This window comes from Phaseolus vulgaris, chromosome 1, assembly GCF_000499845.2.
Source record: "Phaseolus vulgaris cultivar G19833 chromosome 1, P. vulgaris v2.0, whole genome shotgun sequence".
Classification (NCBI taxonomy): domain Eukaryota; kingdom Viridiplantae; phylum Streptophyta; class Magnoliopsida; order Fabales; family Fabaceae; genus Phaseolus; species Phaseolus vulgaris.
The window spans coordinates 2,590,686-2,618,469 of NC_023759.2; the positions used below are offsets into that span (position 1 = coordinate 2,590,686).

Genomic DNA, 27,784 nt, shown 5'->3' on the forward strand with positions numbered 1-27,784 from the left:
GCATCTAAGGTATTGTTCGTTTTGAAAGTTAGTGTTCCGTCACAGTTTTATCATTAAAAGATGTTTCAATGGATTGGAGGAGAAGAGAATATATAAATTGTCTTGATCTCGACTTCTGAGCAATGTGAGATTATACTGGACGAACTCCCAATCGAGGTCTAAGAGAAATGGATTTCCCTGAGGATCTTGTGACACATTTTCGCCCACAGACGACATTAGTGTTCCAAACTCAAGTGATTCAATCATCATATCGAAGGTATTATCCATTTTGAACATGTACGTCCCTCCTAATTCGTAAAAGAGATTTTAAAAACTACGTAGTGAATACTAAAACAAACAATATAATTTTAATTTTTTTTGAGAAATATGGATGGAAATTGTAAAAGAAATATTTCCATTCCAAATATTGACAAAGGTGGAGGGAAATAATTGTTTATTAAGGCATTAATGAGGAGGCGCCCCTAGTATTTAAGGGGAGTGCAAATGGAAACTACACTTCTACACTCTTCTACACTCTTCTACTTCTAGCACCACCATTCCACTAAGAATAAAGAAACAACACGCATCTATGCCTTTTAACACATAAAAACAAAACAACCTTCAGAAGAAAAGAAAAACCATGCTATGTTTCCAGAAGAAATAAAAGGTTTCTCCCACTCACAACTCACAAATAAAATAAAATTAAAGTGGTTGAATTATGATTGACCTTTTTCTTACTTACTCTCAAATCACCGACAAACTCAACTGCTATAAGAACTTAATATCAATTTTATTTTGATTACTTTTCACAAATTATGATTTCTATGTTTTATAATTCTATTCTGTAGATGGAGACATGATTTTTGGAAGTACACAATTTAATAATTAAATTATAATTTTAGTGTTTTATAGAATTGTGAAAAATTATAATTATAATTGAGTGGAAAAAATTTAATCCAAACATGTAATGATATGAATAGAAAAAATAACTTTCCCTTTTGGTATAATGAGTAATTTCTTTACTGAAATTACAAGATCACAAAACAGAGCTATGAAGTAAACCCGTCACTTTCACACTATTTGTTTTTTTTTTCCTGCATGGAGACAAACAACAACACGTGAAAGTTGAAATGGAAGATTCAAAATTATTGGGAGGCAAAAATATAAGTAAAAGACAAGACATTATTAGAAAAAAAAAATGAATCATTGTGGATTTGGATTCAATGTTCTTGTTTTAATTTGCAAAAGAAGTGTGTGACAAGTATGAGAAATACAATTCAACAACGATCTCGTGTCTTTTCTCAAGAACATCGAGAAACATAATGTTCTGGTCAGCAATAGTGTTATTGACTATTACTGTTATACACATCACCACTGCAGTGTGACGATGAATCATATATATAATTTATTTCATTCTCACCTTTCTAGAAAGATAAATTAGAAGAGAACTAAAATTAAAGAAGAACATTGAATTATATATTGTAATATATAAGTGAGTGTATTTATTTTACAATTTGATTTTATAAGTTTAATTAAATTTAAAATTTATTTTTAATATAAGATTATAATTTATTTTAATAAAGTTTGTTGAACATAAAATGTCATGAATAATATTAAATTATTTACAAATATTTAGTTTTATCTGTTTAATATATTTATTTTTTAATGTGATTTGTTAAACATGATATATGTTTTGAAAATATTTTGATTAAGAGGATGTCTTTGTGTGTATGTAGATTCTATGAAACTTCTAAACATGTTCCAAACATCAAAGTATGTATATTTCTAGGCAAAACAACATCTGTATGTTTCTAGCTAAAACATACTTTAATCAAATACTTTTTTTGTCTAATTATTTGTATAATACCTCAAACATGTTTAATTATTTGTTAATATCAAAATGAAAAGTTTGGAACTACTTTTAGTCTAGTTAACTCTTTTTTTTATAGATACTATAATCAAATGTTCGTTTTGTAAGAGCAAAAAATATCTCAAATTTTGGTTAAGAACGAAAACTAAAATTCATATATTATATAAATTAAAACAATTCAACCATATAAACAGTAAGCGACAATTATCGTATATATATTTTATAAAACTGAGTTAAATATTGAAGTTATGAATGATAACAACCTATTTTTAGTGTCTCAATCCTAGAGTTTGAATCTATAATTAGGGATAAAATTATTTGAGCACGTAGTTCACTTTTACTAGTTAGGTTCAAAATTCCTTAGATATGAATTTTGTTAGCAAATGACTCTTACTATCTACACGAATATGAATTTTAACATTTTTCATATTTTTCAGAAGAAAATATATGTTTTTGATGATTTTGCTAATATTAGTATCGCTAATAAAACTGGATTTTTATGATAAGATTTTTTATCTTAAAATATTGGGTTAGATTTCTTTAGAAATAATTTAACTCTTCTTAAGTTTAGATTTTGCTAGTGGCTTTTTGGTGGTCTTTCTTTTGTACGAGTTTTGGGTTGTTCTCTCATAATTTATGTATCTTTTTGTTTTTTTTTTCAGTTTTTTTTTATGTTGTTTTAATATGATGGCATGTGATTGATGAAGTTTGAATGTGCCAACCAAGTTGAAATGTTAAAATTTCATTGTGATACCTATCTTAATTTTGTAAAAAAAAAAATATGGGTGAAATCTCCAATGTCTAACAAGTATGATTATTTTACTTTCCATTTTGATAATGAGACTAGAACATGTGATATCCAACATATATATCTTACAGATTGTTAGTGAATTTTTTTTTTTAAAGTTAAGTGACCAAAGTAAGTTATTGGTGAGTAAAATATTAATAATTAAGTAATTGTCTAGCATTTGATTGGTTTGTTCTTTTTCCTTAAACTTGTGAAATTAAATTTGTCGGAAATAGTATTTAAACAATTATAATTTACTATGTAAGTTATTTAAATTTATCTTTTAGAAATATTAGTTTTATTTGTATTGCACTTTAATACCATGTTTTAATTTGAGTTTATATTTTCAACAATAAATTTTAAATTATTTAAAATTTACTTAAAAGAAGTATCATCGAGTATAAAAAAATCGCAAATGTTTTTGATACTGGAAGAGTTGATATATTAAGCTTTATGTCCTAGGTCCTAGTAATATTGTAATTAATAAATATATATTAGAGGTAATAATAACAAAATAATAAATCATCAGAATGTATAAGATAATAATTAGTTTCAAGATAATAATGTTAAATCTTTTGAGGAGGATATGAGGAAGATATGAAATAGATTTGATATTAATAAATCATAAATAAAAATTATATAAGAGATTACGATACTAGTTTTAACTAAAACTTTAAGAGAATAACTTCATAAATATTTTTTTTATATGTTGTTTTCCATTTCAAATTAATATGAAACTCAAATTCATATTTAGATTTCTAACAAATAATTGAAGCATGGATAACAACATGTGAATTTTTCAAAGTAGTTTTTCTGATGGCTTTGACATTTCTTAAAGGTCCCTATTTTCAGTATTGGTGGACTCGGATATATTCTTATATATGTTTTACCACAAAAATTATAACTTAGAGTATGATGAAAAATTGTGTATAAATAATATTTTTACTTGAAAAAGTATATCATGGTCTTATTATAGTTTTCAAAAAATGTAAGTGGGAGTATCATATCCACAAAGAACTAGTGTTAAATTTTTATCATCTCTAAATTTTTAATTAAATAATATATGTGTTTTATCGTGATTATTGAGTGTTTGAAGAAAAATAAGATAAATAAAACTTAATTCAAATAATTTAAGTTATCAATGCTAAAATTAATATTTAAATTTATCAAAACCACTTAGAATAATTATGCTGATCAACATAAAGAAGTTGACCAAAATAACAATATTGTGTCTCTTAAAAAATATTAGAGTCAAATTAAACCATCCTTTATTGAGTTTAATTCTAACAATTTGACTATAAATTTCAATTCCTTAAAAAAAAAAATTAAAATATATTATTTGAGTATTTCATTCCGTTAAGAAAAAGGTATTCAACACTTTCAATTCAATTTTTAAAACTTTCTCTCCACGTACCAAAGACACATCATAAGAGCAAAAAGAAAACATTATTAATATCCGTTCAAAATTGGATTGAGTCTAAGCAAGTATATTAGTTTGTGTTACAAATGATGTTTGATCATAATTAAAATTAATGGGTGTTGGAATTCAAACTATAGATTTTGTTTCAATTCAAACCGTTAATTTGGAAGTCCTAAGAATAAGGAACTTTGAATGATTGCTTAAGTAAATATTAAATAATAGTTAAGGGTCACTTCATAATAAATAATACAAAGTCACACGGAATAAAATAAAATTTTAGAGGATCAACGTATCTTTTCTTATTATTTATTTTTTGAGAAAAAAATATCATTTTTTGTTCAAATTTGAGCCAGGTTAAGTATGTTTAGGAAGGAAATAATAATCTTGTACATTTTAGTTTTAAATATAAGAATATTTAAATTAGTTTTTATCGTATTTAGTGATATTATTCTTAAAATTATTTTTATTTAATTCATGTTTTATATTCAACATCAGATAGAGTTTTTTTAGTCTTTTCACATTTTTTCCTGTGATTAATATTATTTCAAAAGTTTCTAATATTTTTTATAAAGACAAAACTTAAAATAACAAAATTATAAACATTCCCAAACGACTAGTATCTGTTTATATATGTTCTGGACCGAACAATGAACTAAAGGCCCAGACTTCCTGCACCCCTTTTGAATTCTCAAAGGAATTAAAAATTTGAAATTAAAAAATACATTTTAGAAAGAAAACTTTGAAATAGAATTTTGTGTTCTAAAAATAAAATTGCAAAACCGAAATTTTATTCCAAAAAAATAGTTATAAAATAAAAAAAATAAATTATGGAAAAGAGATTCTGAAATCCAAAAAAGTATTCTGAAAATCCAAATATGTATTTCAAAATAACAAATTCAGAATGTATTTTGATCTCCACTCTTCTCTTATTTAAAAATTAAAAAAAAAATCATTTTTATCATTTCAAGTAATACACAATGGATGCAGGTTCAAAAACATTGGGCCATTTCTTTCTGCACCATATCATTTCTTTCTGCACCATATCATATCAATTTTAACCTGCACCCTATTTTTTTTTTTTAATTTTAAAAACTATCCTTATTTCGAATTTGAAAATCCAGAATAATAAATAAAATAAAATCATTCTAGGTAAAAAAATTCGGAACACAAAAATAAAAATGCATTCCAAGATAAAAAAATTTAGAATTCAAAAATGTGTTCCGGAAATCAAAATACGGAATATTTCTGAATAAAAGGTTTGAAAGTAATTTTTATTTACACCCTTTATGTAAGGTTATTTTCGTCATTTAAGAAGAACATTGTTATCATTTTCAATTGTAGATTGGGTGCATGTTGAAATTTATATGGTGCAGGGAGAAATTGGCAAAACATTGAGTACAGGAAGAAATTGGACTAAAACGGCCCAGAGAAAGTTGGCCCAGCTCCGAGCCAGGCCCGATAAGAATTCAGAAAGATGATGTGCATTTTCTTTTTCGGTTCATGAAGAACAGATATATAATTTACATTTGAAGGTGTAGAAAAAATAATATATAAAACTAAATTTATAAATCTAAATTCATCAAAGATAACTTTGAATCGACATAAATTGATGAGATGAAACAAGTTATATTATAAACACTCGTAATCTTAACTAGTAATATGTTTTTAAATTTTTTATATTATTATTTTTGTATTATAATAAAATATGTTAATATATATAATAAATAAAATAATTTAGATTTGATATGTTGTAGATTAATTTATTCTATTTTGTTGTTTCTGACTACTATTTTTCTATTATAGGAATATGTTGAAGTATGTGTGATGTATTATTATTTAGGGGCAATGATTGAGTGTAGCAGAGAAAAAAAGTTGTGTAGAAATTGATTTTTTGTGTTGGGGCTAAGATGGGTCACTTAATTTTGAAATATGTGAGCATGGCTTGCTTTGCTTCGTCTCTTGGGGCCTCTACTTGCCGACCTATTCTTATTTTCATTTCATTCACCATCGTGGGACCAACCATCTCCATTCACTTTTCAGAATAAAATAGAAATTCATCATTATAAATTTATATTTAAATTGATCATTATAATTTTTTTTAAATATGACGGTGAAAAAAAACAACAATTCGAAAATTCGAACATATCTGAAACTATATATCGTGGATGATGGATTGTTGGTCAAATAAGACCAAAAAAAATCATTACGATAAGTTTGAAATGATTTTGATATTATGTTAATAAGTGAATTTTAGATTAGAGGTGATAAAACGGGCTAATCCGTTCCGCATAGGTCCGTCCTGCCCCGTATATAAAATGCGTGATGGTTTTCATGGCATGCCTGCGGGTTGACTCACATTTTTTTTTTAAACATGAAGGAGGATTGGAGGCGACAGCAGCGCGACAGTTGGAGACGAAGCCGCACAGAGTCGCAGGCGAAGCGAGCGATGACACTGAAACGGAGTGCGTGGTGTGTTGTGTGCTTTTTTGGAACAACATAGTTAAGTTGTGTTTTGAGTGAAAACCTATTTTTCTTTTACTTAAAGTTGCGACTCTTCCACTCACTTGACCATTTTGCCCAGTCAATCTTTTTATTTTTTATTTATTTATTTATTTATTTTGCGATCTAGCGGGCCAACCTATCTCGTTCGCGTGGGCCGCAGGTTATACGAGGCGGGCTAATGCAAGTCAGTCAGTGGGTTGAAAAGGTCAGCTCGTCCCGCGTTTTTTACTACGGGCTGATCCGCCCCGCTTTATCACTCATACTTTAAATCTAACTGAATCTCATAAAAACAGTTTATAAGATGAAATTTGTATCTATTTATATATTATAAAATGTTTTAAGTAGTAAGCATGAGTTTAAAAGAATCACTTTTTTTAAGTGATTATTATATATCACATGAGATGACGTAGTTTGATTAATTTCCACGTTTTGGAAGCAACTGGGGAATTCACAGAAACCCTCTCCTAAAACATGGTTATCCAATTTCATCATCACTAATTGGTGGTGTGATGTCTCACATTTTGTTGTGATTGTGTACGTGGTGAATGCATTAAGCTGATGTATGGGACAACATCGACACGTGATGCCAAACAAACACAGCCTTGTTTGACACTGCTTTTACTTTTGTGCCACCAACAGAGTTAGGTGTTGGGACCAATTCACACCACACTGAAGACCATGACATTCATACTTTGAATTTTGGTCGGAAAACGTGAACGATGTTACACTTTCCAAAACCCTTTTTAATCTTATTTTCAAATTTTACTTAATTAAAACAAAAAATCTAAATCAATTTAATTAGGTGGGTTTCAATTCTCATATTGATTTGGTTCAATAAAATTTCTTATTATAATTTTAGATTATAATTTATAAATAAATTATAAAATTACGTTTTCATTCATACATTATTCATGGTATATATTCTATCCATAATGGTAATTAAAGCGGCATTATATTCTTAATCAAATGTGACTTTGTTTGACTCAAAAGCATGGTTTTTAGTGCATTTTTCTCTCCCCCAGTCACCAAGTTGGGTCTTATCACTACATTATATATATCTCTCTAGATGACCTTTTAGTCACGAAACTTCTGTTACATTGTTGCCATTTTCTTCTCTCTTTTTTTTCTTTTTCATCTTTTCATTTAAAATGTGTTCTTCTTTCTGTCATGTAGAACTGACATTGTTCTGAACCTCTCCAAGGACACACTGTTGAACCAGGACTTTCTGTGTTCACATTTCTTTTTCTGTGACTGATATTTTAAGGTGTAGTCTGAATTTTATTTTGTTTTTTGCTAAGCATCAAACTTTAATTATTTAGTCCTGTTCTATTATTATAATGTAATTAAAGTGATTGATTTTGCCATCATATATAGTACGTATCAATTATTGAGAGTTCATCACAGTTTACCTTAGAATAATTAAGTTTCACAGCAGATTATTCAGCTTCACATTACTGCTACACCAGAAACCAATACATAGCAGCAGTTTATGCAGAAAGAGGTTTCTGAGTGTAGCAGTGCATGCAATAATGCTAACAAAAACTGATTTATTTCATTATAATTTTTACAAGTACAAATCCAGGTTTAAAAAATCTAGATGTGTGAGTGATGGATGGTTGTATTCATATCTTACATACAAAGAACTTGAGAAACTTCCATAGCCAAGTACATACAAAAATAACACAAAATTCAGGCAAAACAAGGCCAAAAAACAAGCTCATCAAATTCAACATATATATGTTTATTTATGAAATAAGTACACACACATACATATATATATATAGGTATATTGTATACTGTTTTTTTTTTATTGGTATTTGGTCCTGAAAGTGGTGTGATGCCATTAAGGTTTAGGTTTATGCTTCTGAGTGTAGATATAATCGACATGCGCAGCTAGTGTTCTTCTCATCAAACACTCCTCTGTCTCTTCTTCACAAAACTCTCCATCTACCTCTGCCTTCATTTCAAACATGCCAATTCTCAGAACCAGAAAAATAACAAAGAACAAACAAACAACACTATTTATCAAACACAGCAATTCATCATCTGTTGATAAGATAAAAGATTTGGACTTACATATATAAGAGCCAATGTTCTATAACCACTCACCCAGAAAAGAAAACAGATAAAAAGTTTCACAAAGATATAAAATGAGACACTTCAAGTTTCAACCCTTATACAAAGAATCACAAATCAAAACCTTTATACAAAGAATCACAAAAAACTTATTGGGGATCGAACATACATTACAACGAGGATTAATTCATATAACTGTAACTTGGTGGATGAAATTAAAAGTGAGAAGAAACTACACGTACCACATGCAAAGAAGAGAGAGTGTTGAGTGAAGGGTTTGGACGTGAGGCATGGATCATTAAGTTGAAGCTTAGTAGAAGAACCAGAGTGAAGAAAGTGAATTGTTTAGACATATTCACTTCTCTATTCTTGTTTTTGATCATTCAGATTCTGTGTTGAGTGGGAAGAGAGTGTATCTATCTATATATATATATATAGAGAGAGAGAGAGAGAGAGAGAGAAATCAATAGAGGGTGTGGTTGGGATTGGTAGTGTAAACACAACCACAAAGAACCCTATCGAAACTTCAAACGTTAAATTCTCGTGTCTGAAACTTTGTTGACTTTTTAAGTGCTTCCCATTTGGAATATAGTTTCATTTTCCGTTTCCAAGAAGGAAATAATGGATGTTTACCCCCAATAACTATTTTTAAATATGTTAGACTTAAATTAGGTAAATATAAACAAATTTGCACAATAAAGGTAGTTTAAATTTGTATACTATATAAATACCTGGATTTATTATATTATAAACATTAAAACTTTTAAACATTTAAAACAATAAAGAAAACTCATAATTTCATTTTCCATAGTTTACTTTATTTTTTTTTCCTTTTCTATATTTTTGTTCTTTATTTTTTTAGTTACAATTTTTTCACACTCCCTACAAGAAAATAATTAAATAATAATCAAATTTAGAGACAAAAAATAGTTAGTCACCGACTAAATTAGATACTATTATAGAGACTACAAGAAAAATTTATGAATTGGTATCAAAATTAGTTATCAAAATTTTAGCTATTAATAATTTTAAATCATAAATTAGTCTATAGAAGACTAATAAAGACTAATTTGGAACACAAGGTAGTAAGTAGTTAAAACCTTGGTAGATAATGTTTAGATATCATAAACTATTTTATAATTTTTTATTAATAACAGGAAATACTTTAGATACCAACAATTTATTTAGTTTATAAAATGATATCTAATTTAGTCAAATAATAACTAATTATTTAAATCTCTAGAATTAGTCCCTATTTAATATTTTTTTTAATGAATATTCTTTATATATTATTTCTCAAATTATTTTGATTTCACCTAACATTTTTATTTCTATAAATAATTAAAAAAACATTTAATAATATATTTATTACAAAGTATTTGAAATAAAAGTGATTACAGATAAATTATCGAAGAGTAGGAAATTATGCGATTTAATTTTTGTTACATGTCGTCATTAAATACTTTATCACAAATATTGTTATAAAATTGTATTAGTGACAAATTGTTACGATTTTTGTACTGGTGAGGACCGTACGATGGATGCAACGTTTCAGACTCCATCATTAGGTCGACTGAGTATAATCAAGGTCCACGTCCGACGGGCCGACCGATAGCTCAAGTGCAATTACGCTCAACCAATGTTAGCAAAGCTAATTCGTGATTAGGAGTTAGGTAATGTAGCCCTAAGCACGGTCCAACTCCCTAATTTGGTCCAACAAAGAAGGTCCACTAAGGGTCAGATACGTCATTATCTACAATATGTACTCTGACAACCGAGTGTCGAACCCTTTTGTTGACTTGAGCGTCAAAGTGCCTTCTACAAATACCCCCCATTCGGGAATCACCAGGAGACCGAGAGCCGAGGCTAGGAAGGAACAAGGGAGGAAGTCGGAGAGTAGTGCGACCAATCGATAGAAAGGAAGAAGACATATCCTCTCAATAGTTCTTTAGGCTCCTACCCTTACACGAGAACAATGTCAATTGTTCATCTATAAAATCATGTGTCATAAAATGTATGAATAAAAGTGTCACAAAAGTCATTAAAAAAGTTATAGTCTCTTCAACATGTTAAACTTTCCTTTACACGTGAGTAAGATATCATTGTTCAGTTAAGACAAACAATATGCTTATTGTCATTTTAAGAAATATTGCTTAATTGTCACAATAATCATCTAAGCAAAGTCTCTTAAACAAGAGTAGAGATGTTTGAAGGGATAGTAGATCATTATAGCTTAATTGTATCAAAAAAATTAATGTTTAATTTTATAAAAAAACATATTATTTTTGTTTAAAATATATAATTTTATATTGATTCAATTGTTTTCTGTATTTACTCTCAATTTGTAATCCAAATTAATCTGATATGAATTGTTCAACATTCTTCAAAGACATATAGTCTTTCCATAAATAATATGCAACACAATTAAAGTAAAAAAGATAATTATGTCTAGAAATCTTCTACACAACACATCAAACCAGTTATAAGATTGAAAATAATAATGAGAACAAATGAGTTGTGAATAATTGAGAGTAAAAGCAAGAAGAAAATTGTGTGAAAAAAAATTGTTGATGTCACTTTATTTAATAATTCTTTTTCATAATTTAAAAAAAAATATTATTCTAAAAGTAAAAAAAAAAATCCAGGAGAAATCTTAAGTATTTTTTTCACAAGACATGTAATCTGCATTCTCTTGTGTGCTTTCACCTTGAGAAGAAACTTGAATGTTTTCTTTAAAAAGCAGAGTTAATCAATTATTATTAAGTGATAATCAATTATATTATTTTCAAATAAAAAATAAATTAGTTCATCATTTCAAGTAATAATGGAATACATGTGCCAATGATATATTTAGAATACACTAAATAATCAATATATCTTAATATAATTTATATATTATCTGCTTACCATAATCAATTACATGCAACTCATGAACCATATCTTAATATAACTTATTATTTTCTTACCATAATCAATTACACGCGGGTCATTATTTTTCTTTAGATCGAGAATCTCAAAATAATTAATTTATACTATTTTTTAGTTCATCAAAAGTGTTTTTATTCAAATTTTAAAAAGATATTTTAAAAAATTAAATATTCCCAAATTAAGTTAATAGCAAAATTTTGTGTAAACAACTAAGAATATTTGATGTAATACATTTATTACAATAATAATAATAATAATAATAATAATAATAATAATAATACTCATTCAAATATTTGTATAGATCATCAAAATAATTATATACTAAGTCTTCATTATAAAAAAAATATAAGATACTAAAAATATAATATATAAAAAATATAATGTCCATTTAGACAAACTATTACATAAGAACTTCTAGAAAAAATCAAGAAAAAAATAAACATATTTTTTATTAGTTAAAATTAGCTCATTTAAAATAATACATTTGAACGAGTTTCTCTATAAGCTCTTCTAAAAGGGAAAACAAATTTGACTTTCTCCTACAACTAAAATTAAATTATACATAAATTAAAAAAATAGATATATTATATAAGAGAATTTTTAGATTAGTTCATTAGTTTTAGTATATGGAGAAATTACAATTTCAAAATTTCTTTTTATTTTTACATTTACAATTTTTTTTTCTCATTTTTCTCTTCTAGTTACAAACATTTAATTGGCTCATAGGTACTTGCTCTCTTACCCTTCCCAATTTGCTCACAAGTTTCTAAGATGTAAATGCATGCGTCATTAATTTAATGTTTCCATTAGTTATTTAATGTGCCACACGTTTTCTATAGTTTCTCTAAACGTTACGATAAGAATTAAAATATCTAAAATATAAAAATTCTATTAAAAATATTTTTAATTTTTTGATAAAAATAGTTTTTTGAATTTTGTAATCAGTATTCTTAAAGCACTGGCTAACACGACTTTTATTTAAAATTAAATTAGATATTTTGGGTATATATCTATAGAATTGTCTTACCAGAAAGTTATATTCAATTGATTACTAGAAAATTGTATTAACTATATCACAAATAAAATTTTATATTACTACATTATTTAATATCAAATTGGTTGTATTATACATAATTTATAAGTAAACTTTACTTCTTTGAAATTTAATTTATAAATAATATAGCATGAATTATTTTATTAAATTTTGAATTGTCAAGTTGAATATTATGTATTTGACTAATGTGTATACATTAATTATTATCTTCAACTTTTATGAATTTTTGAAATACGTGTATTTTTTTCTTTCATTCTTTATGTACATACTTGACTATGGTGGATTTAGTTTGACCATTTTCATGTCGTCTATTTGGAGATTAATGTTAAATATTGTTAAAATTTGGTGAAAATGAAAAATTAAACTTTTTAAATGTGTATTAATTGAATAGATAAGGATGCCATTTTAAAGGGGATAGGACTACACCTTTCAAAAAGTGACATTTGCAATAGAATTTTGGATTTTGTCAATGGGTATTTTCGGCCTTTTCAAAAGAATTGAGGTGTAGGAAGAAAACACGAAGGTGCAGGAAGTATAAACCCTAAACCCAAACTGAATGTCAAATTGGGCTTTTTGAGTCGAAACCCGTTAGTTTATAAGCCCCACCAGCAATTTTTTGTAGGACTCAATGGACTGGGGTGGATTTTCTTCGTCAAAGAGAAGTGTACTTTTGCAATAATATTGTAATTATTTATTATAGATTTAAAAAAATTAAGTTAATATATATTTGTTTATAATTCTTTTAAAAAACAACTAATTTTATATTTAATCCTATTTAAAATTATTTTTAGCTTCTGATGTCCTAAAAATCAAAACGAAAAAAAGCTAAAAACATACGATTTTTTTTATTAAAAAATAAGTATTATTTTACACACAAAAAATGTTATGATAAGTGTAACCTTCAAACTCAAATTATTCAATTCTCTTGTTTCCATAGATGCAACAACACTTTCTCTAACACTCTTTTAATATTTTTTTACCAACTTAATATTATTGAAAACTACATATTTTAATGAATCGCACTTCTAAACTTGAAAAATGAAACCATTAAATAAAAAAATGTACATGACCTTTTAAATGGGGGAATGTCTTTATAGGTTCTTTTAATGTCCTATAGTCTGAAAAAGGAATGAAAAATTTATGGAAAAATTATTAAGTAGAAATTAATTTTATAGATATTATTTTATAGACTATTTTTTTTAATATTTAAATTATTTTTTATTATTGATAAAGATTTTTTATTTAATGAATCTTTTTAATGATTTAATGATTAGTTATTTTTTCTAAAATAGTTTTTATTTAATGAGTTTTTTTAATGGTTATATATATATATATATATATATATATATATAAAAGTAATTATTTCATCATATGATTTCTAAAGGGTCTTAATGCATTATAGTTTTGTGTACTATTAACTACTTTAATGCTAACACCATAATCATTTTTTTTTTGTGTCATGGTTGTCACTTTCAATTTACCATGTTATAGTTTAGGTATGGTTGATTATAATAAGCATGAAGTAATGGAGAAGGTTGAAGAGCTAATACAGAAAGAAAGGCAATGATGAAGTGTGCATAAAGTATACTACATTCAATGGCATCTACAACTTCACCTACACACCTCAAATTAGGTTATCATAAAACCAGTTTCTAACACCTATCACCAATCATTCTCATCCCAATATCACATCATTACCATAATTTAACAAAAAAAATAATAAATCTTAATCTTGGTTTTGGAGTATGTAATTTACAAACTCTTTCATAAGATATGTTATTATTATTATTATTTTAGTATTGTTCTATTTCAACAAGATGGCTAAATAATTAGACATTTTATACTTACACCTTATAACAAATTGTTTTGTAAGAAAACTATTAAATAAAAATTAATTTTAAAAAATAATTAATAACTATATTAATTAAATTAAATATTGTTTTAAAGACTGAAAACATTATTAATATTTAAAATATTTTTTATTATTAGTAAATATTTTTTAAATTGATTTTAATTTAGCTATCAAGTTTTAATTACTAATTTTTAATTTTTTAATCTCTAAGACATTTTTATTATAATACATAAAAATAGTATTTGGTTGAATGACAAATAGTGTGTAATTAAAGCTTAATTAATGAAGAATCAAACTTACCATCTCATATTTTTGTTTTCTTTTTTCTTTTTTAATTTTATGTTAATTTTCATATAATAGCATGTGTTAGTTTCATTTTTTGATACTATTTTTCATATACTGATATTGTTTAATATGAATTTTATAAAAAGAAATCAAACTTATCATTTTAGATTGAGTTGTTCAAGTGAATATTTTGTTGAAATATACCCAAACTTGATCATTTAATTGAATTTAGGAATTTTTCTAAACAAAATCCAACCTAATCTCATTAAACCTTATCCTTCACTCTTTTTTTCTCTTTTGTTTAGCCATTATTAAAATGTAAAAACAATGGTGGTTTTTTCTTTTGCCATCACTTTGCAAGCAATATTCTGAACCAATTATTACTGGGCCCTTCCCATGGCTTGCAGGCCCATTACTTCAATTAGCACTATTGTTTGTTTCTCCTTTAATACATAACCATCACTACAATAAAACAATAAATAAATGTCATTCACATCCAATTTTTTATTATTTTTAAGGTTTTTGGAAAATAATGTTTTGAAAATTATTGTATATAATTATTAATGTGATATGTTTTTTAGAAAACTAAATATATATAATAAAAGATAAATTTAAAATTCTAAAATAATAGTATTGAAAATTGCTACGTGATTATATAAAAAATATGTGTTATTAATATATCATTACCCTATTTTCTGTGCTTATTTAACTTATCATTAATCAATGTGACATCAACAAATTCAAAGTGATTGAGGAATTAAATTCATAGAATTGTGATATTTAGATGAAACAAAAACTTATGATAAAATCTAACTAACACAATTAAACTAACATTAAATAAATGAAAATTGTTAAATCAAACCTCATTGGGGGAATGAAAAAGGCTATTTAAGATTGCAATTAAGATTTTTTTTTTTTAATTTTGTGAATGTTCATATATATAATCAAATTACATAGCTATGGCTAAACCTAGCAATAGTTCATTAGCTACCAAAACCTTCACCGTCTTATTCTGGCTGTGGCCATTTCAACCGTAACCATGGCAGCCACCACCAACTTCTTCACTCTCCGATCAACAAACACCGCCGAAAACGGTGGTGAAAGCAAGGGCAGAGGTTGCGGAAAACCTGATGGGGTGGCCATGTGGTTCATCAATGGTGTCACCACAGCTTTCTTTGCCTCCTTGGAACACTGCTGCATCAGAATTGCCACCCAAGAAGACGTCGATGAGGCCAACGACGACATGCCGTTGATCCTCAACGACGGAAACCTCCGCCACCGCGCCGCCGCCACCACCACCGGTAAAAGGAAAGTGAAAGGAAAGAAAAGTTAACAGTTTCTTGTTACAGTGAAAGTCAACGTCTCTCTTTTCTTGGTAAGTGTTGATGTTTTATAATATAGTGTGATGGAGTTCTTGGAGTTATGTAATTTCAGCATTGTGAATGAAAATGAACACTTTTTTCCATTCATTGCTTTTGAATATACACAGAAAGTGTTCTAAGATGATCTGAGTTTGATGGCAAAAAAAAATGTTATTGTAAGCTTGGTTGATTTCTAGGGTTTCTCATCAACATTTGATTGAATTTTATTAAACCAAAAAGTTAAGTAGATTGATGAAAAGAAAATGGTAGAAGGATGTCAAATTTTTTGAAAAACTCATGATCAAATTTGGAACATTACTATTGCTATTAGGGTTTTGAGTTTTGATTTGTGATGAGATAAACTTGAAGAAAAGCTTTAAGGGTAATGCCAAAAGATTAAAGTTGCTTTGAAATATTTTTTTGTATGAAAAAAAAAGCTGTTGCTGTGTTTTTGTGTCCCTCCCATGTTCATGATATTCAATGATGTGGTCTTCTTGGTGATGATCATAGCCATGTTTCAATGGGTAAAGTTTCTTTTACTTTTTTTCCATCACAAAAGTGATACGAAATCCCAGAAAAAAGTGAATTTGCGTCAGAGGAAGTGAAAATTATTGCTCAATTCCATTTCTTTATTATTAAACCAATTGTAGGAACACATTATTTAAAGGAAAATTTAGAATTAAATATAAAATATTAAAATAATAATATTCGAAAGTGTTTGTATTTAAATTCTAAAATAATATATGTTTCAATATTTATCTTAATTTTCAAACTGTGTTCAGAAAAAGAAAAGAAAAAATTAAAGAAAAATTAGGAAAGCACGTGAAGAAGGTAGGGTTTGATGATGATTGAACGTAGTTGGAGTTAATTTGATGTGTTGTTGTGATGTGAAATAAAGTTTGTGTTGATTGATTAAAAAATTACATTCTATCCAACATTAATAATAAAGTTTAACATTTTTTTAAAAGACTATATTATGTCATATTTGAAAAGAATTGAATAATTTAATATTTTAAAAATATAGATTTAGGTAATAGAATAATTGAATAGGTTAAATAGTAGTTATATTGTTTTTATTATTATTTGGAAATTTTGGTTGGATTATGTTGGGTCTCGAATTTAACACGTACAATTTCGTTATCTAACTCATTTGATTCCATAAAGAAAATCAGAAGTTCAATTTATTTAGATTAAATTGAGTCATTCTATTATTTAACCTAATGAACACTCTTGATTAATACAATAATTTTGATTAAATATTATATGTTGAGTTAATTTTAAAAACACTTAAAGGTTATATATTTTACTAGTTATTATTTATGAAGGTTGTTAATGTTATATGATTATTATTAATAGAAAGAAAGTTGAAGAATTAAGGCTATTATTTACAAATATGCATTTTTCCGTTACAAATATGCATTTCCATATATAAAAGCCAAAAATTGAAACCATAGCTCATCCAATAAAAAAATACAAAGCCTCACTATTTAATTAATACACTAAAAAAAATTATTAAATTAATATCAATCTTATAGATAAAAAATAATTAATTATTATATTGACTAAATGATATACTATTTTAGATACTAAAAAAAATATCCATAAATTAATTATTATTGATAAATATTTTTAAATTGGTTAGTAATTAAAACTTTAAAAGTTAATTAAATACCAATTTATAAATTATTTATCAATAATATAAATTAATTTAAATACTAATAATTTTTTTGTCTTTAAAATAGTATATAATTTAGTCAATATAACAATTAATTATTTTTTGTCTTTAAAATTAATTTTTATATAATGATTTAGGAAGAATGATGATAATATTTAAGAGAAATTTATTATATCTTTTGTTCTGATGACAGTTTAAATATATTTTTTTTTAACTTTTGGAAATGTTTTTTAAGAACAAAATTACAGTACAATTCCAAATTTTAAAGTGGACAATATATTAGATATTAGATGCGATTGTTGACTATAATAATATTATCTCAACGTATCAAGTTGAAAATTGATGTTGTATGTGAATGAAAACTTGGAATTCTAAACTGGACAATACATTAGATGTGATTGTTGACTATAATAATGTTATCTCAAAGTATGAAGTTGAAAATTGATGTTGTATGTGAATGAAAATTCTACAAATTCATTATAACATATCAAACCAAATAAAAATTATACAAAATTTCTTGAAAATAAACAATCATCATTGAAAGTCATATGAAAGTAGTAATCCAAAGTCACTTGAAAATAAGTGACCGTCATAATCCAACAAATCTTTTGAAAATAAATTATCATTTCAAAGTAATTAAATTCATAATAAATAAAATATTTTGAAATTAAAAATAATCTATTGAACATTTGAAGAATACTAAAACTCGTTCATCCATTAAATTGAATGAAATTGAATACTGAGTACTTTGTTTATGAATACATTCCAATCAATCACATAAATCACATAGATTCATAAAACATAAATATTTACATATTAATAATTAATTGAATAATAAATATTTAATTATAAAACATACATTTATTTTAAGATTTACAAAACTAAAAGTAGAATTTGATCCATGAATCAACCACACAATCCTCTCTATTTTCTTCAGTAAGATCATGCTTGAACTACTCTTAATTTCAATTTCCAATCACAAAATTAAAAAACCATATTGTATGATTATTAAATAATTAAACTACCATTACTGCCTATTAAATAATTAAGCTAAGGAGTGAACTGATTAAAAATCATATTATATAACAATAAAATAAACTACTACTGCCTAATTCTATTTGTACAAAGAGCAGAGCACGAACTACGGTGGCGGTAGGAACGACAACGATGTCGTGACCTGAGAAGAGAACCACCGCGCACCACCGCGCCAATGACCGGAACGACAATGGCGTCATGAATTGCGGCAACAACGACGGCGTAGCCAACAGAGAGAACGACTGCTCCTCACGAACAGAGAGAGCCTTTCGCGAGGAGAAGAAGGAACCCTAATCCGAGGGCAGTAGGGGAGGAGAAGAAGCAACCCTTATCGCGGTGAGTTTTTGTTTATTTTCGCACGTGAAACGACAATCAATGTCGTCGTTTTTGTTTAAAAAAATACTCCTCCGAACTCGCCAACTCCATTGCAAGCTCGCGAGTTAGGCAAAGCTTGCCGAGTTCACGACGACCCCACCGATTCTGCTCCAAAAACGAGTTTGTTTACGATTCAACTCAGGAAACCAGTGTGGTAACGTAAACTCGTACGTTTTTACGAGTTAACACTCGAGTTTGATAACTATGATTGTGACAGTATATATTTTTTTTTGCTTTGTTTTTATGCTTGGTTTTAGGATTGGGGTTTGGGATTTTGTTCTTTGCTTCTTTCTTTTTATGACTCTGTTTTTTGCTTCATTTTCTTCTATATTTTTGGCTGGTTTTGTGTTATGATGGGGGAGACGATAAGGATGATAGTGATTGCAGGACTTTTGGCTTGGTGGTTGTAGAATGAACTTTCCAAGTTGTTTTTGATTGATTTTGTTTACTCTCTCCAACTGGCTTAGTACTGTGTCTTTTTAGAGTCTCGCGATCTCAACAAAATCAATAATGTAAAGGCCATTCAACTTTAGTTTAAAGGTATTTGATTGATCTTTCATAATTATAAAATGATAGTTCTGATAATTTGTTTTGAAATATCACAAAAAATTCAATTTCTTTGGTTTTAAACTAAAGTTCTCTTTTCACATCTCTTAGACAAAACAACCTTCCAAGTAGAAAATGTCAAAATCGTTATTGATATAGACCGGGTATTTGACTGCACAATTATAGTGACCCTTTTCCTAGTTCAAAGGCTAGACCATAAACACCTTTTTCACTATGTGAAATGCAGTTTCATGCAGTACGTTGTTAGTATGGTTTCTTTTTGTTTATTATTGGGTAATTTAACTTATGCTAGATGCTGATCTATGAAATTGCAGATAGCAACATTGAGAAGTAGGTTGGATTAGTGATGGTGATGGGCAATTGGTGGTTAGGAAGAACAAGGGGTCGTTACTGTTACCACAGTGAGTTTCTGATCCGATGGATGACGAGCAGCAGGAGGGTCCAAGATAGGAGCCAGAAGAAAAGGGTTCACGACCTTGAAGTCGCAACCGAGAAATGGAAGATAGTCTCCAAAATCATTTACTTAATGGAGCTTTTGAAGCAGGAGCCCGAAATGGTTATTCCTGTTCGCTCCCTCGAAAACCACCGCAGGCAAATCAACCTCCCCAAGCCCCACCGAATCTCTGATTTCCTTCGCAAAACCCCCAAACTCTTTGAACTCCACAAGGACCAAAAGGGGGTCCTATGGTGCGGCATGACCCCAAAAGCCGAGGACTTGATGGAACAACAACAAAGGGTTATCGAGGACCATGCTGACAAGGCTGCAGAATACGTTACGAGGTTTCTCATGATGTCAGTGGAGAAACGTCTTCCCCTAGAAAAGATTGCTCACTTTAGAAGAGATTTTGGGTTGTCCTGGGATTTTAGAGTCGATTGGGTGCACAATTATCCTCAACATTTTAAGGTGGTGAAAACACTTGATGGGATTGAGTTTTTGGAGCTTGTGTCGTCAAATCCTGAATGGGCAATTACTGAGTTGGAGAAGAAGGTGGTGAGAGGAGTAACTGGAAGTGCAAGTGCAAGTGCAAGTGCAAGTGAATTACCTGGCGTGCTTTCAATTCCGTTCCCTTTGAAGTTTCCTTCAAATTATAAGAGGGTATATCGGTACTACGCTGAAAAGATTCAGCATTTTCAGGAGATGTCTTATTTGTCTCCCTATGCAGACGCCCGTGGACTTAAGGCTGGTTCTTTGGAGTTTGATAAAAGGGCCGTTGCTGTTATGCATGAACTGCTTAGTTTCACTATTGAGAAGAGGCTGGTCACTGATCACCTTACTCACTTTCGTTGGGAGCTTGTGATGCCTCAGAAGTTGATGAGGCTTCTGCTCAAGCATTGTGGGATCTTCTATGTGTCAGAGAGGGGGAAGAGGTTTAGTGTGTTTTTGACTGAGGCTTATGAGGGTTCTGAGCTCATTGAGAAATGTCCCTTGGTGCTGTGGAAGGAGAAGGTTCTAGGACTTGTGGGTTACAGAGGGAGGAAGAAGAAGTTTGAGGTTTGTAGTGAGGGGTCTGATATGGAGTGTGATGATAGTTTGGTTTTGGACCAGCATGATTCTGAAATGGGGGAGCTGCATGTGCAGATTGATCAAACTGGTACCTTGGATTACAAGGATCCTTTACTTTGGGATGATCTTGAGATGGATGTTGGAGAGATTGGCTGAACATATCGAAAATTTGAAAGTTTCATGAGGTCAGAGTGTGTTCCAATTTCAGTGCAAATATATAATTGTTTCAATTTTGAGGATTGTATTCCTTGATGTAACATCAAACTCTTGGGAGCATGCAATTGTATACCTTAATGCATTAAATTTTGAGGATTACTTTTGACTTTCATTGGAAGTAGATTTCAAATTGTCTGTATGGTGTTGCTGATGTTTGGTTTGGTCGAATTTGGTCTCCGTTCTTGGAATTTGGTCAACCATTATTTTAGTAGTGCAATTTCAATCTACATGTTAACTTGACTTCCATATTTAAAGAAAATCCTGATGAGACATTGTACAACTCACCCACCTCCTCAATCTACTGCCACATCAACTTTACTATTAAGTATTGGATGTAGGTTAAAAGATAGACAAAAAATAGAAGATAAAATAGTGAAAACCAATTTTGACAAAAACAATTGGGGGTGGGGGGACTAAATTCGAGAAATGACTAAACAGTAAAGGATGAAGAGTGTTATTAAATATTTTCTTTGAAACATCTTCAAAATAAGGTGTTTTTTTAAGAAAATATTTGTGAACCTAGTGGGTGTATTACATGGCATGAATATTTCATTTTATATTGTTGTTTTCCTCCTCAATATAGAGATTGATACAGTGTATTGATAGTTTGATGCGTCAGGAGCTGAGCTACAGACCAAGTGTCTACAGAATAGTGTAGTGCTTATATGGGCAAGTTGGAAAGCTGAAACAGACCGAAGAGATCTTCTTGGAGATGCTTGATGTGGATTGTGATCAAGATGGAGTTGCTTGTAGTACCATGCTTTCTTCGTATGCCAGTTGGGGACGCCAGAAGGTTATGTTGTCTTTTTATTCTGCTATAAAAAGAAAAGGGGACAATTCTCTCTGCTACTGTCTTTAACTTTGTGTTGTCTTTGCAAAAGAAATTCACTCCTTCGAGTGGTTGTACAAATGTGGAAGGATATGGTGGAAGATGGGATGATATTTTACCTATACAGCGGCCATTGAGTCACTTTACAAAGGCAGTTGAATATGCTTTCAAGACTTTTGGTGAGATGAGGAATAATGGAGTTATTCCTTAGAAGGTAACATTTTTTTTATCAGCCTGAGGAGGGAGGTAACGCATAATCTGAAAGAAATATTAATTTCAATGAACAAGGGGATTCCATTCCTCAAGAAACTTGAAGTTGGATTAGGAGAGTGAAAACTCCATGAGAATTGTCATGACTATAAAACATAAATCTAATCAACCTGGCAATGGTTATGGTGGATGCTGCATTGCATGTATGCGGTGGCTGGCAAGATGATTGGGCTCATGGCTCAAAGGGGTTGTGATTCACGTTTGTTTCAATGCAGCCTTTGCCTTTTGACTGTTCTTAGTTTCTTGTCCAACCTTCCTTTAAAAGGTGTAACTCTATCAGATGGACTTAAAGATATTATAGACTACCCGCACGCACATAGAATTTCTGATCATTCTATGTTCCTTGCAAGCCTTTGCTATAACTGACGAATGGCAGTGTTGAAGTGATATGTGACCCCTTATTTAGAAACTCTGTACAAAGACAGAAGAGTAACGATAAGGATAGAGATACGGGTACACTTTGTAAGTAACTCAACTGTGACAAGTAGAGCAAATAGGAGGTTGTTAGAGTGGGAAAAGGTTGTTGTAGTGTTTACTGGGAGAGTAGGCACTCTCAAATTGCTTAAGTTGTACATCTTCTACTTTTTGGCAATAGTAATCTGGAGTATGATGTTATAATAGAATCTGTATTCATTATGTTAATCTCGTTTTGAATCTCTAAAATCTTCTTAATTATCAGTTAATTTTATAGTGAACCTCATCAGAATGAGGTAGCCATTACTCTGGTTTTCAAAATTTGAGCGTCAGAGAATTTTGTGGATGAAGCTCAACAGAACGCAGTTTTGAAGAAACGGGCAATAAGTTTGAAGAACAAAATTAAAGAATGTGAGGTTGACTTGTCCACTTTAAAGAGAGAAAAGAACTGCAGAAACTACAAGGTACAAAATGGGACTTGTTTTTTTGCTTATTTAAACGACATATTTATCTTGTTTGGAGGCTACTGTATTATTAATTGTTTACTCATTTTATATAGAATAACACTTCAAATGGCAGACTTGCAGCTACTATTAATTGTTTACTCAATCTTTTGTTTCTGGGTAATGTATGTTTTGAAATTTTCATATAAGCTTGGTCTTCTTGTTTTACATGATAGGACCACTTATATTCATATGCCATAAGTTATGTTGCTTCTGCTGTAAGTTAGAGGTTGCATTCTCATTGGGTAGCAGTACAAGTAGAAGAAGCCAATAATGTGTTTACAAATTTGGAAGGTAGAAAGAAAGGACTGATCATGGTAGAAGAGATATTACCCTGATTTGGCATATATCACCTCTCAATAGATTATCATCATCCTGCATTACTTCGTTAATAAGTGCTTCTTACATTCATGATTGTAATTTGTAAGTGTATTTCAACTAATATCAAACATGAATGTATTCACAATTTAAACAATACCCTAGCTGAAAGTGATCCATTAATGTTGTCAGCTTTCTTCAAGCAGTCTCCTACTGCATCTGTTCATTTTATTTGTTCTAAACTTGTTTACACGCAATGCTTTGCAAAGTAAATATATGAAATAACTTCAATACCCCTTCTATTTACAATTCTATTGAGAAGCATAGAGATGGGATAATTGGAAAACCAAATTTCAGAACTACTAGGTTTTCATATTCTCGTGAGCATTAGTCAAGGAGAAGAAGAACATTAAAATTTCTGGACCAACATTAAAAGTTGTAGAGAATTGTGTTCCTTAACCAAGTGGTCCAAGATTTAAATTGTGGTATGAAATAAGCGACGTGGAGATGGGAATACGCACATTGTATGAAAAAAATATGAAAATAAAGAAAGAATGATCTCTGAAGAAATGAAGATTTTGAAGCAAGATCTGAAAATGAGAATTCTGAGAATTTTGAAGCAACACCACTAAGAAAAGTGTGTAAGGATTAAAAAAAGGAGTGTTGTGTTGTGGTGTGACATGACCCCAAAAGCCAATGACTTGATGGAACAACAAAAGGTCATTGAGGACCTCTCTGACATTACAAGGCTGCAAAACATGTTCTGAGGTTTCTTATAATGTCTCTGCAGAAACACCTTCTCTTCTCTTGGATAACATTAATCATCAACTGCTTAGTTACTAATCACATATTCACTTTCATTGTTGATGATCAAACCACCCATATCACTTGCCAGATTACCCACTTACATAATAATAATAATAATATTAATAAATACAAATTTATTCGCATAAACTTATTCATAAATCAGAAATAAAAATAATAACTAATAATTTTACTATTTAATTTATATTTAAACTAATTTCAACTTAAAAAAAAAAAATCCATTTTTTAATCTCTTCTACAACTTTCTATGATTTTTTTCCAAGCATACCCATAAAAATAAAATAAATGATTGAATGATTGAATCTTAGTACGATTACATGATTAATAAAAAAATAGGAACGTTTTGACATACATCTTACTTTTGAATAATTATATTATTTATTTTATTACGCTTTAATAGTCATAATTAAATTTATAAAATATTTGGTATTCTATTTAAATAAAACTCAACATTAAAAAAATTAAATAGTTTAAAAAAAATTATGACTAACTAAAATAAAATAAAAATAAAAATAAATAATAAGAACAAAAATTAAGAAAACAATAATTTAAAATATATCATTCAATCTATCTCATATCACACATTGATTTTCTTTATTTATTTATTTATTCTTATATCAATTAATTCGTCTTCACTTACACACTAGTTTTTTTTATTAATTTATATTTATGTCATTTAATTTATCTTTACATACATTTTTTTTTGTTAATATATAATTATATTATTTAATTTACTTTTAAAATGTGAGTAATTTTATTCTTTATATTGTTATATTTATTAATAGCATATTTTTTTATCTTTTCAATCCATTTCTACCTTTTTATTTTATTTGTGTGTGATAAAGTGACTCATATCTAATTATTTTGTTTAAAGTCATTGCTTAAATTTTATTTTATTTTGTATTATTTTAAAATCATCATTTTGTAATTCAAAGAAATATATAATAAAATAAAGTAAAATTAAATATTTTTTAAGTGAATTTGGATAAAAGAAAGTTACTTATATGATCTATTATTTTTTATTTTTTATTTATATGTTTGGATGATGTATATAGATTATTAGTTAAGATAAATATGATGTATCTTAATTTTTATTACATTATGTTATTTTTGAAAATATCAAAGAGCATGTGAATTGGGAAAGTGTAATATGTTTTTTGACAATAAGATGAGACTAAGTCAATTCATGAGTTTTTGTGTTTGAGAAGTCACATTTTTTATTAGGAAAGTGTAATATGTTTTTTGACAATAAGATGAGACTAAGTCAATTCATGAGTTTTTGTGTTTGAGAAGTCATATTTTTTATACACAGAAGATAATAGACCGAGACCATGATGGAGTTTAAGAAATTATTTACCAAATATGTCAATATCTTTATAGTTTCAAAGTAACACTTTGAACTAGAATATTCATAACTCAAACTTTAGATTATTCAATACCTACTTATCATTGTTGAGGTAGGTAATTGGGTATATACCTCTTTCATGGATTGATAAATGACTGATATTTTTGAAAAGAAAATTATGATTGTACCAAAAATTTTAATGAAAAATATTCAACTATGTAAGTAATTTTTTATGATTATAGTGGATAATTAAAAGTGAATAGAAATCCTTATATTTAATAAAGTGAGATTGTGTCTTATAATTCTTTATCAAATTATAAATCGTTCTATTTTGTATGTTAAATATATTAAGATTGATATTTAAGACTTAAAATACTTCACTTTTTTTCATGTTTTCTTTCATATACCTACAATATAAGTAGAAAACATAACTTATTCAACAATGATTGTTCGAAAAAATTTCAATAAATCTTTTTTAAGATGTTGACTCATGAAAAACTTAGTTTTATTATCTTTAAAAGATATTAAATACATAGATAGTCCTCTCTTCTAACAGAAAATTTACTATCATTCTAAAACTTATAAGTTTTTATAAATAATACAACAACAAAATATTGATATATATATATATATATATATAATAAAAGATTATGTTATAATTAATTTTCTTTATAAAAAAAAACTTATATAATAATCGAATATTACTTTGTGGGTACAATTAAGAGTGTTAAAGTGACTTAAAGTACCATGGACATATAGTTTTTACTTTCATGGACCAAACCAAGTTACCACACTTAAGAAAATCATATACGCAATTGGTTCCCTCAGTTGTGCTTCGCTTTTAATTAAGTTGTTGTGATTTGGTAAGAAAATGACAAAAACAGAAAAATAAAAATAAAAATAAGAGAAGGTGGAACTATCATACTTTACATGATAGTACACTCTTCTCATCACTTCCTCAACCTTGTGTTAGAGATTCTCATATAATAAGGAAAAATTGTTAGTATTTCATCTCATTTTAAATAACATTCACCTTAATTTAAAATGGAGATATATATTTTATATTTTTATTAAAATAGTATTCACATTTTTTCTTAATTTTAAATAAACATCCATATCCCTTATGTTTTTAATAAATAATAATTACTTTTATGATGTTTTTAATAAGTGATATTAAAAAATGAAAGTATTTATAAATACTGTATAAAAATTAAAAAATAGTAGTATAAAAAACAAAGATATATGTGTCTATTCTAAAATTAAAAAGAAAAGATTTAACATTACCTTAGAAAATAAGTGACAATGTGGATCAATATCATAATTAAGCTAACTCATAAAAAAACAAATAAGATGGCTATTCCATAATAATATTTGTTTTATTAAGTTGAATAGTCTTGAGGTAGGAACATTGATGTCTCTGAGATCAAAAAGAGATTTCAAAGATGGATCTTTGTACTCTTAATTCTCGGGAAAATTTATTCTCCTTAGACATTGAGGAGTTTGTTCTGGTACGTTCAATAGTTTCACATCACTTAGGAATCAAAATTAAGGGTAATTTAAATACACATCCCTCCCTTAACCCTTTGATGACCTTTTAAGGACAAAACTATGACGAAACTCCAACCTTCAAAATGAACAATATCTCACATGCGGTGATTAACCATAATGTTGTTATCTCAACGAATTTGAGATTAATAAACTTATTTACTATATTAATAAGAAAAACTGATTTTATAATTTGATATTTTAGTTTATGTCAATCAATTAATTACAACTTTAACAAATTCGACTGAT

At 28.1% G+C, this 27,784-nt stretch overlaps 3 protein-coding genes across 6 annotated transcripts; 2 read left to right on the forward strand and 1 right to left on the reverse strand.

The window, feature by feature from the left end:
* Positions 1–8,272: 8,272 nt before the first annotated feature.
* On the reverse strand, positions 8,273–9,169 carry LOC137816569 (phytosulfokines-like). 2 transcript variants are annotated; one of them, XR_011081826.1, is made up of 2 exons: positions 8,877–9,169; positions 8,273–8,515 (listed from the first exon to the last, which is right to left on the reverse strand). XR_011081826.1 is itself a non-coding variant. In XM_068619761.1 (2 exons), the coding sequence occupies exons 1-2, from the start codon at positions 9,015–9,017 to the stop codon at positions 8,402–8,404; spliced, it is 261 nt and encodes an 86-aa protein (XP_068475862.1). In that variant the 5' UTR covers positions 9,018–9,135; the 3' UTR covers positions 8,273–8,401. The 2 variants fall into 2 exon arrangements, 1 of the variants encoding a protein (XP_068475862.1); XM_068619761.1 differs by having other exon boundaries at positions 8,871–9,135.
* A 6,507-nt stretch (positions 9,170–15,676) lies between these two features.
* Positions 15,677–16,222, forward strand: LOC137816571 (uncharacterized). The gene has a single exon (XM_068619762.1). It carries the CDS (start codon positions 15,793–15,795, stop codon positions 16,084–16,086), a length of 294 nt encoding a protein of 97 aa, XP_068475863.1. The 5' UTR covers positions 15,677–15,792; the 3' UTR covers positions 16,087–16,222.
* Positions 16,223–18,892: 2,670 nt separating this feature from the next.
* LOC137816572 (protein WHAT'S THIS FACTOR 1 homolog, chloroplastic) lies at positions 18,893–23,227 on the forward strand. Of its 3 annotated transcripts, none has more exons than XM_068619764.1 (3): positions 18,900–19,160; positions 20,081–21,455; positions 22,093–23,227. In XM_068619764.1, exon 2 carries the CDS (start codon positions 20,113–20,115, stop codon positions 21,424–21,426), a length of 1,314 nt encoding a protein of 437 aa, XP_068475865.1. In that variant the 5' UTR covers positions 18,900–19,160; positions 20,081–20,112; the 3' UTR covers positions 21,427–21,455; positions 22,093–23,227. The 3 variants fall into 3 exon arrangements, with proteins under 3 accessions (XP_068475864.1, XP_068475865.1, XP_068475867.1); XM_068619766.1 differs by having other exon boundaries at positions 22,106–23,227; XM_068619763.1 differs by lacking the exon at positions 22,093–23,227 and having other exon boundaries at positions 18,893–19,160; positions 20,081–21,596.
* The last annotated feature ends 4,557 nt before the right edge of the window (positions 23,228–27,784 follow it).

What these genes read in the sequence shown, in the direction of transcription:
- LOC137816569 (XM_068619761.1), bottom strand. Translation starts at nt 9,017, where the DNA reads ATGATCAAAAACAAGAATAGAGAAGTGAATATGTCTAAACAATTCACT. An exon ending in CTTCTTTGCATGTGGTACGT is followed by an intron (nt 8,516 to 8,870) that starts GTAGTTTCTTCT and finishes TTTGAAATGAAG; the next exon opens with GCAGAGGTAGATGGAGAGTT.
- LOC137816571 (XM_068619762.1), top strand. Translation starts at nt 15,793, where the DNA reads ATGGCAGCCACCACCAACTTCTTCACTCTCCGATCAACAAACACCGCC.
- LOC137816572 (XM_068619763.1), top strand. Translation starts at nt 20,113, where the DNA reads ATGGTGATGGGCAATTGGTGGTTAGGAAGAACAAGGGGTCGTTACTGT.